General features: G+C 35.5%; 1 protein-coding gene across 2 annotated transcripts in view; it reads left to right on the top strand.

Moving 5' to 3' along the window:
* mtor (mechanistic target of rapamycin kinase) overlaps positions 1-14,514 on the top strand; it is a 154,974-nt gene that overhangs the window by 12,109 nt on the left and 128,351 nt on the right. For both annotated transcript variants that reach the window (XM_026262449.1, XM_026262450.1), the window contains exons 13-22: positions 1,823-2,028; positions 3,183-3,305; positions 3,937-4,020; positions 4,446-4,538; positions 5,483-5,617; positions 6,119-6,248; positions 9,198-9,448; positions 10,471-10,557; positions 11,442-11,609; positions 13,983-14,095. In XM_026262449.1, coding sequence (XP_026118234.1) covers positions 1,823-2,028; positions 3,183-3,305; positions 3,937-4,020; positions 4,446-4,538; positions 5,483-5,617; positions 6,119-6,248; positions 9,198-9,448; positions 10,471-10,557; positions 11,442-11,609; positions 13,983-14,095 — 1,390 coding nt within the window. The remainder of the gene's footprint in view (positions 1-1,822; positions 2,029-3,182; positions 3,306-3,936; positions 4,021-4,445; positions 4,539-5,482; positions 5,618-6,118; positions 6,249-9,197; positions 9,449-10,470; positions 10,558-11,441; positions 11,610-13,982; positions 14,096-14,514) is intronic.

The raw sequence follows: 14,514 nt of genomic DNA, 5'->3' as shown, positions 1-14,514 counted from the left end.
ATCATGCAGGGATTAAAAACGAATTCTGATCAAATATTTTCTGGTATAGTTTACTAATTCTGAGTAGGGATATTAATTGCGGTAAATTTTCTTGACCAACAACCGACTGTTAACTGATAAGATCAGAATATTTAATTAGCATGGAATAAAAAATTAATTTAGTGTTTGACCCATTAAATATACAAACAATTTTAACATGAGCAAACAGCAGCATACAGAACAGATCAAAAACAGAACCCGGATTCACACATCGTCAGATTTTTACGCACCTGCAGTGTTTCTGATAATAGGAAATAAAATGACCAATATAAATAAAATGAAGAAAATAAATAGACCTATACACTAAATATTTTTCTGTTAAATAAATTAAATGAAAATGTAGTTTTTCTATTAAAAAAAAGTAAAAAAAAAAAAAAAAAAGTTAAAAGTCTGGAGCTCTTGAAGCCTGTTGGTAGTTTTTGTTTAATTTGTTTTCTGTTTGAATTGGTTCATTATTACAACATTTTGCATTCCATAGAAATATTTTGTTCATTTTTGATGTGCTCGATTTTACAAGAACCTGGATGGCAGAAATTGCATAATTTTTGGTTTTATTATCTTAAAGCATACAATGTTTTTTTTTTTTTTTTTCTGAGTGTACTCAAATGTAGACCCTTAACGTTAATATAAAAAATAAATATATTTGAATTTTAACTTTTATTAAAATAGAAGAGGCCTATACCTTAAAAAGGGATAGGCTAAATTGTATTAGAACGAATCTCCAAAATAATCGCATACATAGATGCAAGTTGCCATTTAGCGCTGAATAACAGGCAAATAAAATATAAAGCGAGGTTACAAAAATGATTTAGTCAAGATCATTGAGGGATTTTCTTTTCTTTTGTTCTTTAACATTAATGACTGGCAGCAGCGGCTGATGCATGGATCCAATACACCCTTGTTTTTTTTACTAAACTCTTTAAGTTCCTAAGACATAATGAATTGTATTTATGGGGTGTTTTGATATAGTTCTGTTTATTTATCCATGTGTAAGAATGCAAGAACGTGAGCTCAAGTCCAGTGCTTGCGTGTGTAAGATCTGATTTCTGAATGTGGAATAGCTTTTCGATTCCCAACTTTCCAACTAAATTATTTCATTCTTGCATGCAAAAACAGCTTTATGCTGAATATGGGGCAATGTAAAATATTTTTAGCAATGTAGGTTTAAAATTCGTAAAAGTCAATGTCATTGTCGACATATGATAATATCGTTATATCGGGATCATATCGGGATCATTTCAGGGAGCATGTTAACTTACAAGTCCATTCTTTTTCATTTACTTTTGCTGCTATTTTCACGCTTAAGTCTCCTGACAAATCTCTCCAAAGTGTTTTTATTGTTGTTAGTATTAAGTCTGAGAATTATTCAAATGCCCATGTAATGCTTTAATTAATGGGAACACATGATAGGTAAACATTTATAGCCTGAATGCACTGTAAGTCGCTTTGGATAAAAGCATCGGCTAAATGCATACATTTAATTTGAATTTAATTTAATTTAATTTAATTGTCAAGAAATTACTCGTTACATTTTTTTACTTCAGCATACTTACCTGCTCATCAAAAATGTGCCTTTAACTTGCACCAGAAATGTTTTATATAGTCTTATTTAATTAAATTCTTGAGGGTGTATTCATTTTTGCAACATAACATTTTATCACTTTAAAAAGAAACTCTTTTTTTTCTTGATTTAATATTGACATGTTTTGTTGGCAATTGATCTTGAACATAATATCCTAATGTTTTTGGTGCAATCATTTTTGTATATGTGACTTCCTGTCAGACCCTGATATTCGATACTGTGTGCTGGCCTCCCTGGACGAGCGCTTTGATGCCCACCTGGCACAAGCAGAGAACCTCCAAGCCCTGTTTGTGGCACTCAACGATGAAGTGTTTGAGATCCGCGAACTGGCCATCTGCACAATCGGCCGTCTCAGCAGTATGAACCCTGCATTTGTTATGCCCTTCCTGCGCAAGATGCTCATTCAGGTAATTGCATGCTTTACAACATGTGGCAATATTTGAAATATAATCCTAAGACACTACTCGTATATTTGAAATATCAAGGGTTCAGACTAACATATGAGAGTGTTGACTGTTGACATTGGTGGCATAAAGTTGTAGAGATGGTACACCCGTACAACTTCTAACAAAATATTCACATTAACAGGAGAAAAGATTGCAAAACGTGATAATTTTGTCACAATCTGGCATCCGAAGTATATATCTGTAGATTTTAGTTTATATCCCACACCTCTGGCTTTTTTCCCCCTCAGAATTGATAAACTTGTAATTTTTGACTTAAATTGAGTTAGAAAGTCCAAACTAGGAGATATAAACCTGCATTTGCAAGAAAAAAGTCAGAATACTGAGGCAAAAATAGGTAAATATTATAGGTTTAAACAGCAGGCTATTTCATGCTGTTACTGCAGTGCTGATACTATATGTCCATTATGAACTGTATACGTGTATATTATGTAAACCTATTGTTTAAATCAAATGCATGCTTTAAAAGTAGGGTAATCATAGCATGTTTCATCCGTAGGCCGTCTGTTTAAATTTCTGCGTTTAGCTTCAAATGGTGTCTTTAACAATCTAACGACTTTAACGATTTAACGCATCTGACATCCAAAGGCATAACAATACATTTTATTCTCTTATTCCATGGAGTTTTCCATTTCCCTCCACCTCTTCCCAGTGTTTTGCTGTCTCCACAATGCACATGCAGCTGCATGTGACACGTAACTGTGACATCTACACTGCAGAATTGTTAAGAGGAGCTGTAACCCTTTTTCTCAACAAGTAACAGATGGCAATCAGTAAAGGACTTTCAGATGAACTATCTGCTGATTTGTCTCACTGCAGCTTTAGTCTGTTTTCCTGACACATTAACAAATTCACTTAACTAACTCGTTTATTTATGTTGACTAGAAACTTATGCAGATGTTATATTCCATGGAAGCATTAACATTGTGCAACTGCCCTCATTAGAACAGTTCACTTTTATTTGTTTTTATTATACTCTATTTCGATCAAATATAACATTTTGTTTTGTCACACATCTGTTATGAATGTGTCTGTTGATACAAAATTGAATGATGTCAAACTTGTGGTGCTTTACAATAAAATAAAACTCTGTCCAGATTCTTACTGAGTTGGAACACAGTGGCGTGGGCCGAAACAAAGAACAGAGTGCCCGCATGCTGGGTCACCTGGTGTCTAATGCCCCCCGACTCATCCGCCCCTACATGGAGCCGATTCTCAAGGTACACTCACATCCTCTGTTCTCTGCATGTGTTTTGGGGGTTGTTGTCAAATGTGTTGTTCAGTTTAATCTACACCATGGACTTTTGAAGAATCAATATTTATTTTCCTGATGTCAAGTCAAGTCAAGTCACCTTCATTAATATAGCACTTTAAACAAAATACATTGCGTCAAAGCAACTGAACAACATTCATTAGGAAAACAGTGTGTCAATAATGCAAAAAGTGCCCTGTAAACATTATTTTAACACATTTGTAGATAATTTATGTAAAACTACATAAGCATGCTGGCTTTTAGTAGAAAAGAGAAAAATATGTCCTCTAATGTGATGTATTGTATATATTTTTTAGGATTTTTCTGTAATGTTATGTAAAGCAGGGCATAGCAGAGGATCAATTAATGACTCAATCATGTAACGATGTTTTGTTAAAGGTGAACTGTTTTTAAAATAGTTTTGTTGTACGTAAGGTTTGTTATTTTTAGCATTTCTATTTAAAATTCACTTAATAGCACTACAATAATTCCTTAGGATTCCCAAATGAATGGCAGTTTTTTTTTTCTGAATATAGATTTGGTGATGTTCTCAAAGTCAGACTAAATAATTGTGATTTCCAATCCTGTTCTTCCCACAGGCCCTCATCTTGAAGCTGAAAGACCCCGATCCAAACCCTGGAGTCGTTATCAGTGTTTTAGCTACTATTGGAGAACTTGCTCAGGTAATTTCCTAGCCAGATCTTTTGACATCATCTACAGTGGCTTTCAGATACACAATTTAGGAAACAGTCCAGAGAAGATCTGTGGAGTAGAGAGTTGGGAATAGTAGCACAGAGACAGAATATTTGTGGACACTTGGTGAGTAGGTGTCGCAAAGATTGGAAAAGAGGAATTCAGTGAAAGAGCGAATTGAAGTTTTCTGAACAGATAAATAGTGAGATGCCATCTGAATTAGCTTTAAGAGAACAGAGTGATCTTTAGGACAAGCGCTGTAGCTTACAAACTGTTTTTATCAGCAGTTTTTTCCTGATACATCAGTTCACACTCAAAATTAAATTACACTCAAAATATCTTCAATCCTGAAAGTTCATTAAATTCGTTCAGTTGAAATGCTGTTAAGTCTGTCTGTTTCTTTAATTTGTACCAGGTGAGTGGACTGGAGATGAGGAAATGGATGGATGAGCTGTTCCCTATTATTATGGACATGCTGCAGGACTCGTCTTCATTAGCTAAGCGACAGGTTTGCTCATTCCCATGTTAAACCTTTGGTCCATTGTTATGCACTTTTTTTATTTGGTAGTGTGATGCAAGATTTGGCATTAACCTGAGAGATTGAAACAAACTATTTACTATTTTAATCAAAAACATATCGTAGCTTTATAACCTTTTCTTTTTCTCTCAACCTGAGATGGTGAGCTTATTCTGTTGTTAACATAAAAAAAGTACTTTAATGTTCTTATAGTCACAAGATTTTTATTTTTACTCTGTGAAGCAATTTGTTTTTGTCTTTTGCAAAGCAATATGATTGATTAAAAGCACTCTCCTTTCCACTTCACTGATGGAAACCATCAGATGTACTTATTTCACTAATATTTGGAGACACTTTAGACTGCGTGCTTTGAGTCTGAAAGGTTTTATAATACTATTATGAGGTGCAGTCAAATGTGCTTAACATTTACACAACTTTACACAAGGCTTTCATTATTGGTATGACGCTATCATATTCTGCTTCACCAATCAGGAGTGTTATAGAGTTTGGAAGATTTAGTTAGTTTTAGGTTACCCAAAGTTCACAGAAGCTCATGTAACTAAATATTTTACCTGCTCTGAACTGTGTCTGGGGCTTTATTTGACTTTCTGGATCAATCTTAAAAGATGTTGTTTTCTCAATAAAACAACACTCAATCATTTTTCCTCATTAAGTGAATCTAATTTAATGACACAGCATTTAGGAGTGTTAAATACCAAACAGAGTGTATTAAAGTCAGTAAAAGACATAAAATATGCAAGTACACCTAGTCAGACAGCCGAATCCCTAACTATATTCAAAAACTACATCCTTATTATAAACCACTAGTTATATTCCACATTTATAAGTAACTTTGCATAAAAGCACCTACTAAATGAATAAATGAACAATTTTGATGTATGCAATAACACACTCAACATCATCTCTCCCACCAGGTGGCACTCTGGACTCTTGGTCAAAAAGTAGCCAGTACTGGGTATGTGGTGGAGCCATACAGGAAGTATCCATCTTTACTGGAGGTGCTACTCAACTTCCTGAAGACAGAACAGAACCAGGGGATTAGGAGAGAGGTACTGATTTCTGTTCCTGTCACTGAATGAGAGTTTCTTCAATGTTCATGTCAAGTCACCTTTTTTATATAGCGCTTTTAATAAAAAATGTATACTGAAAATAGTGTAGAAAACTGCAATTTTCAGGTAAAGGTCAGATCCTGCTCATGTCATACCTTTGTCTGATTGATTTTTCAAGGCAGCATAGTAGTCAATTTGTGTGTAAATATCCAAAATCAGTTTCACAAGTTACCGTCCTCCTCAAACACTGACTCCAGAATTATTGTCTGATAGGCAACAGGGCAACAAGTCAGATACCTAAGCTTTCAGACGCAGCCCAATATGTACCCTAGAACAGTAGTTCCCCATCATGTTTCTGGGGTATCCCAACACTGTCTAATCAGACACACCTTATTCAACTCATCAGCTCATTAGTTGGGAACCACTGCTCTAGAATAGCTCTAGAATATGAAACCTTTTGCATTTTTAAACTGACTTTGAGGTTCTGTCGCCTTTTGTTAGGCCATACGTGTGTTAGGTCTACTTGGAGCTCTGGATCCCTACAAACACAAGGTTAACATCGGTATGATTGACCAGTCTCGTGATGCTTCGGCCGTCAGCCTCTCAGAGTCCAAGTCCAACCAGGATTCAGGTAATCAGATGCACCCGTTTACTGGTTTGAGCTTGCATGCCTGGACACAGTGGGCTCCAATCAAGCTAATGTGAGTTCACATCAACACAATTAATTACAGATGCACAGAAGATTTTGTTCATCTAAGACACACATTCTCCAGAGCAAACAGAGCACATCTTTATACACAAATTTCCCTTTCCAAAGACCGAGCCAGAACTCCTGGGTAGCGTGCGGTCACATGTTGGCTCAGATTGTTTGGCTTTTCACAAAGCTTGGTATTTCATCCTTTTCTTTGTGATTTTCTCTTTGGAAATGGTTTTGCAAGTCCATATCCTTCCTGTGCACATAATGTCTTTTAATTGAATGATTAAAATGGAGCAGATTACAGTGCAGTTTTCATTACAGCTTCGCACAAATTTTTGACCCATACATCCTCTTCCTCATTTCATATGCATGTGTGCCAAAGTCAGAACAAACCGTTCTCGGTTATCAAATAAAGACGTTTCCTCTCCCACTGTTGTAAACACAGTAGACCAGTACAGCGTGTCTATTAATCCTCAGTCCAGAACATACAATAAAATGTTTTTTTGGATACCAGTTAACAGTATTAATGGCATATTGTTAGATACCACAGAAAATTATTTTGTCTTGCTCTTCAGTTAGAGAGAAATATGTACATATTTATAATAGAGGTTTGTGGGACATTCTGCATTCTGGGGAAACAAAAGTGTAAATATGAAGCTCTTTTTTTTTTTTTTATCATGCTTGCATTATTTTTTCTCTACAGACAGTCTTAAATCAGTTTAAATCATGACTGGGGTGAAACTACTGTAAATGCATGAACATAGTAAAGCAAAGGGATCATGTTGACTAAGTTAACAAAGGGTTTGGGACTGTGCAAGGTCTTGAGGTGCCATCAGCCAATCACCATTATCCTCATGCCATTAGATGTGTTTGAATTTGGCTGCAGCTTGATTTAACCGATCGGCGTGATTTGCGTTGAAAACTAAGCAGTCAGTCGGTCACATTTTTTGCTCATTGTTGTGACGTTCGTGCTGTGTTTGTGTTCTTTATTACAGATGAAGTGGCTTAGATGCAATATTTGTTAAATACACAGACGTTTTAGTCTTTCACATGGCAACAGAATCACTTTTCACTCAATACTTTTTGTATTGCTTAATACAGCACCTATACGTACAAGAATAAAGTTAAACATAAATCAGTACTATTTAAGTAACAAAGTGGGGTCTATATTTGTATGTTTTATTTTGATAAACTTGATATTAATATTACATTATAGTTTTTATTGTTATATGAGCAGATTTAAGAGCATTGGCACTACACAACAATAAACACTGAATCCAGCCAATTGTGAAACACATGTTTACATCAGAATTTCAGGTGATTGGCTTAAAAATGTTTTGTTGTTCCATGAGCAAAGACAGAAGATTGGGTAGGTCATTAAAGCTGCTCATGGCATGTGTCTGGCCTCTTTGGCCGTTTTTCAGAGTATCAGGAGTCCACCAGCTCAGACCCTCTCCTGTTAAGCTGCAGAGAGAATTAATAGTTTTAACAGCAGGGTCTCATAAAGAAGCGTGCAGCAGGAAGTGTGGATATCTCATGAGTGATGCGTCAGGGATAAAGTACAGGTTACTGTCTGGGGCAGCTCTGTCTGGATCTGCATTTTTTCTCTAGTCCCACTTCGTGAAAAATTCTTCTCACAGGCAGACAGTTGCCTGCTGACCCTTTTATATTAATAATAAAGCAATGGGAAGCTTTATGAGCTGAAGGTGAGCTCACTGAGTGATGTTAATGGTGGGCGGAAAAAAAAGTATAAATGTAGCTGTCATAGTGTTTAAGGTAGCTTTGCAGATAGTCTTCCCAAAATTATTTTGGAGATGTTACCATTTCTTTTGATATTAGTCTTACGGATTTTTCTGTCTTTTCATTTACTGACAGAACTGACTAGTTCAGGAAAGACTGTCAGAATATTTTTGTATAATATTCTGCCCAGATCGAGGGAAGAATGCATATTTGAAGCTAACAAAACATCATGAGAAGCATATGTTTCCTGCCCTCTTTCTGCGCTGTCTGTAGATTACCATAATAATCCTAATAATCATGCAGACTATCTTCTTTACAACTGGCTTTATGGGAGTTCAGCACTCTGTGGACGTTTTTAATGCACAGTGTATTTTAAATGGGTTTTTTGTTGTTTTTAAAGAGTATTCCTCAAATGGAGTGGTCTCATCTTTCATGCAGGCTCTCTAAAGCGAATGAGTGAGTGGGAACAGGAGACGCATATTAACACCAGGTGGAAACATCAATGTGTCTCAGATGACCGCTTGTGATTAAATCTCAGACAATTCATATTAATACCAGGTGGAAACGAGTCCTTAGACACCCCAGTGTCTTCCACTGTAAACCAAATGAAAGAACTCGAATCCTTAAGCACAGTCAAATAACTCCAGATCGCCTGTTAACCCCACATCAAATGGCACATATATTTTAGGGCACAGTCTGCTGTGTATGGGAAACAGATGACTGCATTACATCACTCAGACATATACACACACTCACACACAGATTTAGTTTGTTTTTAACTGAGGTATGTGTGACAGAGTTTTATGACTGTAGGAAGCGGTCAGTAACAGGCCGAGCTGCCTCCTGTGTCACAAATCCTGCAATTTACTAACTCGTCTGATCTCATCATGTTTTAATTCCTTAAATTACTTTTAAAAGGTGTTGATTACCCTTCCAAAAAATACACATTTTTAACTTATTTACTTGTAAAGTGTGTATTTTAGTATCTTTAAGAAATAAAATTTACATTTTACACCTTTTTGCGTAAGATTGTATGAGTGACTTTACTAATTTTACAGCTGAATTAAATGCTTAATATGCATAATGCTAAATTTAATGATTTTATCACATTTGACATTTTGGATGATGTTTTTTTCTGGACAGCTGACTACAGTACCAGTGAGATGCTGGTCAACATGGGCAACCTGCCACTAGACGAGTTTTACCCGGCAGTTGCCATCGTGACTCTGATGCGCATCCTGCGTGACCCGTCGCTGTCCAATCATCACACCATGGTCGTGCAGGCCGTCACCTTCATTTTTAAATCGCTCGGATTGAAGTGTGTGCAGTTCCTGCCTCAAGTTATGCCCACATTTCTCAACGTCATCAGAGTGTGTGATGCCAGCATCAGAGAGGTACGCTTGCTATCACAGAAATGAGGTTGTATTCTCCACAAAACTAATTTAAAATAGAATGTTCAAAAAAAAAACATAAAGTCTAACCACTGTTGTCCAGTTCACAAACAAATTATGCTTTTGAGCCAGGTTTTACAAGATTTCTCAAAAGAATACAGACTTGTTAGTTTATGTGAAGTTCTAGGGTTTGTAAGTAATTGGTACAGTAACATTTCTCCAACCTTGAAGTTCATTAAACCTTGATATTTAGAGGTGCTAAATCACGATCGGCCGAGAAGATGCGCCAAAAAACGCTGAAAATGGAGTGGATTTGCGCATCTTCTCAGTTAACAACGGCTCTGTGTAGTAACAGCTGCTCTATGTGAAATCACGCACCTGATGGAATCAACCGCTGATTAGAGAACCGGCTTTACTGAGGAGATGCGCATAACGATCGGCCGATCGTGATCGAAGCACCCCTATTGATATTAGCTTTTTGCCAAGCCAGATTCTACAGGATTAATTAAGAACTACATGGTAATTTGTAGCCCAAACACACACACACACACACACCTTACTGATTCTTCCGATATTATTGATGCATCAGTGGACAATTAATTTGAATTTTATTTAAAATTTGCATTGTCCATTTGAGCAATTGATTTGTAATGTGCTTTATTTTAAACAGTTGATTTATCATTTGAACACTGGATTGATAAATAAAATATTATAATCATTTTATTTTTGTTCTAGTTAGTGCTTCATCAAATGAGAAAATTACATTTAATTTAACATTAGATTCATCAAATGAGCTGACATTTTAAAAATGTTATTTATTATTTGATCATTTGAACATTTGATTTAATTTAGGTTTTCTAAAATGATAGCATTTTATATTAAAATTTAAATTCTGTACCTTGAATATTTGTTTAACTTAACATCGAATCAAGTTTCATGCACATTATTTCTGATTTTAGAAGTTTTGGTTGTACCTCTCCTGTCATCCCTTTGCATCTCTCTAATTTAATTTTTTCTTTCTTCAGTTCCTTTTTCAGCAGATGGGCATGGTTGTGTGCTTCGTCAAGATCCACATCCGGCCATACATGGATGACATCTTCACACTGATCCGGGTGAGAGACTTGTTCACACATCTTCTTGATTTTCATCTGAGACAAATATTAGGATACAAAATCAAAAAATGTGCACTTGAGACCCTTAAGAAATGCTTGTTAAAAATGTTTTTGTCTTTTCTCATAAACGTTTATTTGCAATTGTTTTATGCGTGTTAGTGCCATTGAGTGTACTAGACAAAGACTTGTTTCATTTGTTTTGACCCCTGCTGCCACCCTGCAGCCTGAATTGGGTACCTCAAAACCCATATAAAACTGTTGGCAGGTCCTAGTGTCCTTGACACTTTGTCCATTTGTGGCTTTCTCAATACCCAACCAGTAGAGAATGTTGTCTGCTTTATGAAGGTGCTTAATTCACTCTTTCCACTTGCATCATCACTACTCCAAATTAAAAAAATAAAATAAAATTCGCTGCTATTCAGCACCACCATTGAAATTGCCGTGCCATAACACTAAAATATATATTTATTGAATTATTTGTTACTGTTATTTGGTTAATTAACTTACTTTAATTACTGAATTTGTTTGTTGTATGTAATGACAACTGGGTGCTGCAAAATAGGATAATAACAGTATAATAACATATTATTATATGCAGCAGTATATTGATATTTAAGTACAATTTTCTATTGCACTTTGTTGAATGAATGCTTATCCTAATTCAGACAATTATTTTTAATGAATCTGTTGAACCGATTGGAGGCAGAATCATCGGTTAAATTCAACTAAATCAATAACTTTGATAACTTTATTCCTGAACCAGTGAACTGGTGATTCACCTTATGTCTCTACCGAGTAGTTATTCAATAAAGTATATATATAACAGATGGAGTGGCTCTTGGTCATGTAAGGAACACTGGGATACTGTGTTTTCTCTTCTGCAGGAATACTGGACTCCTAACAACCCCATGCAGAACACCATTATTTTGCTGATTGAGCAGATTGTAGTGGCTCTAGGTGGAGAATTCAAACTCTATCTGCCACAGCTCATCCCACATATGTTGCGAGTCTTCATGCACGATAACAGCCCTGGACGTAGCGTCACAATCAAGGTATATGCACCCTCTGAAATAAGTGTTAACGTAGCACTTAAGACTCACTTGCAGAATGGTCAAATGCAAAAGCCATCTTGAACCATCAACCATGTATGAAATGTTACTGAAATTGAATCCAAGATAATATAAATGTCTGTAGTAGGAAACAGAGGGAAAACATAGTTGAAAAAGAATGGAATAAAGAAAAATAAACAACTACGGTGTGAAGCATCTAGGGTAATAGGCATCGATACCAATGGTACTACTGGGAATAAAGAGTGAAGAGTATAACTTCAACAATGACAAAGGCATTTTTATCACTATCTTAATGTTGTTACGGGCTGTTTTGCAAAATAGAAATACATTATAACAGTAAACTTTAGTCTCAAACACATGTTGTATCCTTGTGGAAAACACCTCAATCACATTTGGCAGCACAGTGTTTTGAGCAACACATGTTTCTCTTCTACTTTAAAGGCAGGGTGAATCAAATTGATTTTACAAGCGATAAAGAAGTGACAACCCAAATATCCAATAAGATCAGAGCCTTGTTGTTGATTTACTTAACTGTCTGTGATGTAAGCAGCATAAATTGGTGTTGTTATGATTCATGAAATTCAGACTATGTATCCAGAGATTTCATTGAATGGAGTTTCATTTGTAAGTTACTATAAGAAATCACTGAACAGGACCTTTAGAAAATAGTAGTAAATTAGATCTGGATGTTTTCTGGGATTAAACTTGTAATATTATAAATAAATTACAGTTTTGATTTTACAGTAATGATTTTATTTGGTTTTTTTTTTTTTATTAACATGTCCCAACTGGGCGTCTTTGACCTGAGATGTGCTGTGAGATGAATCACAAGTCACAAGTCCCAGTCTTCTTTTACATTCTCCAGTTGCTCTGTTGAATACTATTGAGCAACATCTCTCATTTTTTAAAACAAAAATGCAGTCTGTGTGATCAGCCCCTTATATCTGCCAAAAAAAAACTAAAGCACTTCTCCTCATCTGGGTGGATTAAGAAAACGGCATGGTATTTAAATGTAATGTCTGTTTATGGACATCACAGAGTTAACCAGTATTTTGGTTCTAATGTTTGATTGGTATTTCAACAGTAAAAAAAACTGTTGCTTGTGCAAATAGCACATTTGTGTTTTTACCGGAAAAGTCGATCTGGATATTTTACGGTAATTTACCAGATTCAGTGTGTGAAAGAACCTCATGCCTAGTGTTTGTGTCACCTGTTTCACATTATTTCAGCATGTGCTGAGTTCACTTTCGGGTGTCAGATGATCTCATCTCGTATAAAACCTTCTTACGTGCAGCACTGACTACCAGCTTCTGTCTTTCAAAACTGTTTTAGCATACATTCTTTTTTGGTTTCACAGACTAGTGAATATTCACAGACTAAACAAATATAAAAAAAACACATAGTATTTGTCTTTTTGTTATTGGTAATAGAAAGGCAAAATCTTTCTCATACATACTGATTCTGTACATATGCATTTATTTAATTTAAATTATTAATTGAATATAATAAATATTTAATTCCTTGAACCTTGCAAACGTTACATATGTATATTAATTATAAATCAAGCTTATGCGCAGCAAATTACATATGTTAATATGAGTTCCTGGCCAGACTGTGACCTGTGTAAATACCCTTCACACTTCAAAAGAAAGTCTTTCCAGAGCTCCTCAATCATTATACGTCTTCTCTGCCAGTCTTCAACCCCTGACAGATGTGTGTAGCTACGGGCCAAACCCACATATCCCACTCAAGAAATTCAGCCCTACATCCACATGAGTTCTCTCTTTGCACGCCTGGAGAGCCCATAACCACTGTCTGCGTCACTGGGAGCACTGAGGTCACCCTTAAGAGGCACTTAAATTAGAAATTAAAATGCCAGTTGTTGCAGGACAGATAAGAAAACAAAAGATCAGTCATTCACGTGAGCTGCTCCATCTAGATTTTGACTGTGCTTCCCCAGAGCATCTAAAACAAGAGGCCACCTCATAGCAGTTTTATTTTATTTTATTTATTTATTTTTTTGTATTATTGATCATAGTTGGAAAATGATTGAGTCACATTTCATACAAAAACAATAAGAATATTGTTTTGCATAAATGAAATCTGTTTTTAAGTACGGTTTATTTATTTATATAATAATGTGATCATTGATCATTTTATGTGCATAAAATCTTATTTTTTTCAATAACTTTTAAATCAATTTTCTATTATTTATTTATATACTGTGGGTCACTCACTGTGTGCCCGTTGTTGTGCAATTGCTCTGATTCATTTAACAGGTTTTGGTAGAGATGTACTGTTTTTCTTGATGCAGTTTCACAGTTTTCAGGAAAACTTCTTCCTTATGTCCCCTAGCTGCTCATGGCAATCCAGCTGTTTGGAGCTAACCTGGATGACTACCTCCACTTACTGCTGCCACCCGTAGTGAAACTGTTCGATGCCCCTGACGTCCCCCTGCAGGCCCGCAAGTCAGTATGAAAAACTTCTGCTCTGCTCAAGCTCCCTAAGAAATACATTTTCTTTGAAACAAGTGTTATTTAAACCAGTGAATTAGTGAAAGTAAACATTAGCTGTATAGCTGAAGTAATTTGTATGATGGATGAATGATCGTTTTTACTTAATAAGAGTTCTTGTAAAAGAGTATTTTTGAGTATATAGCTTTTGTTTGAAGTCAACATGAATCACCACTTACAACCTATTTTATTGCTTTAATATCACAAGTAAAACAGGATATATTCATAAAGAGACTTTAAGTTGATGGGTTGCTTTTATTTCTTAAGTAATTGATTGGATTGTGAAACTGCAGCGGTTTTTTTTTTTTTTTTAGTTTTTTTTTTAAGTTAGCCAACACCTATTACCTATGTGGAAAAATTAATTGCTTACTTAA

The sequence above is a fragment of the Carassius auratus genome, unplaced genomic scaffold (genome assembly GCF_003368295.1).
Source record: "Carassius auratus strain Wakin unplaced genomic scaffold, ASM336829v1 scaf_tig00216160, whole genome shotgun sequence".
NCBI lineage: Eukaryota > Metazoa > Chordata > Actinopteri > Cypriniformes > Cyprinidae > Carassius > Carassius auratus.
Note: the sequence above shows the minus strand (reverse complement) of the source record. Positions and strands in the feature narration are given on the sequence as shown.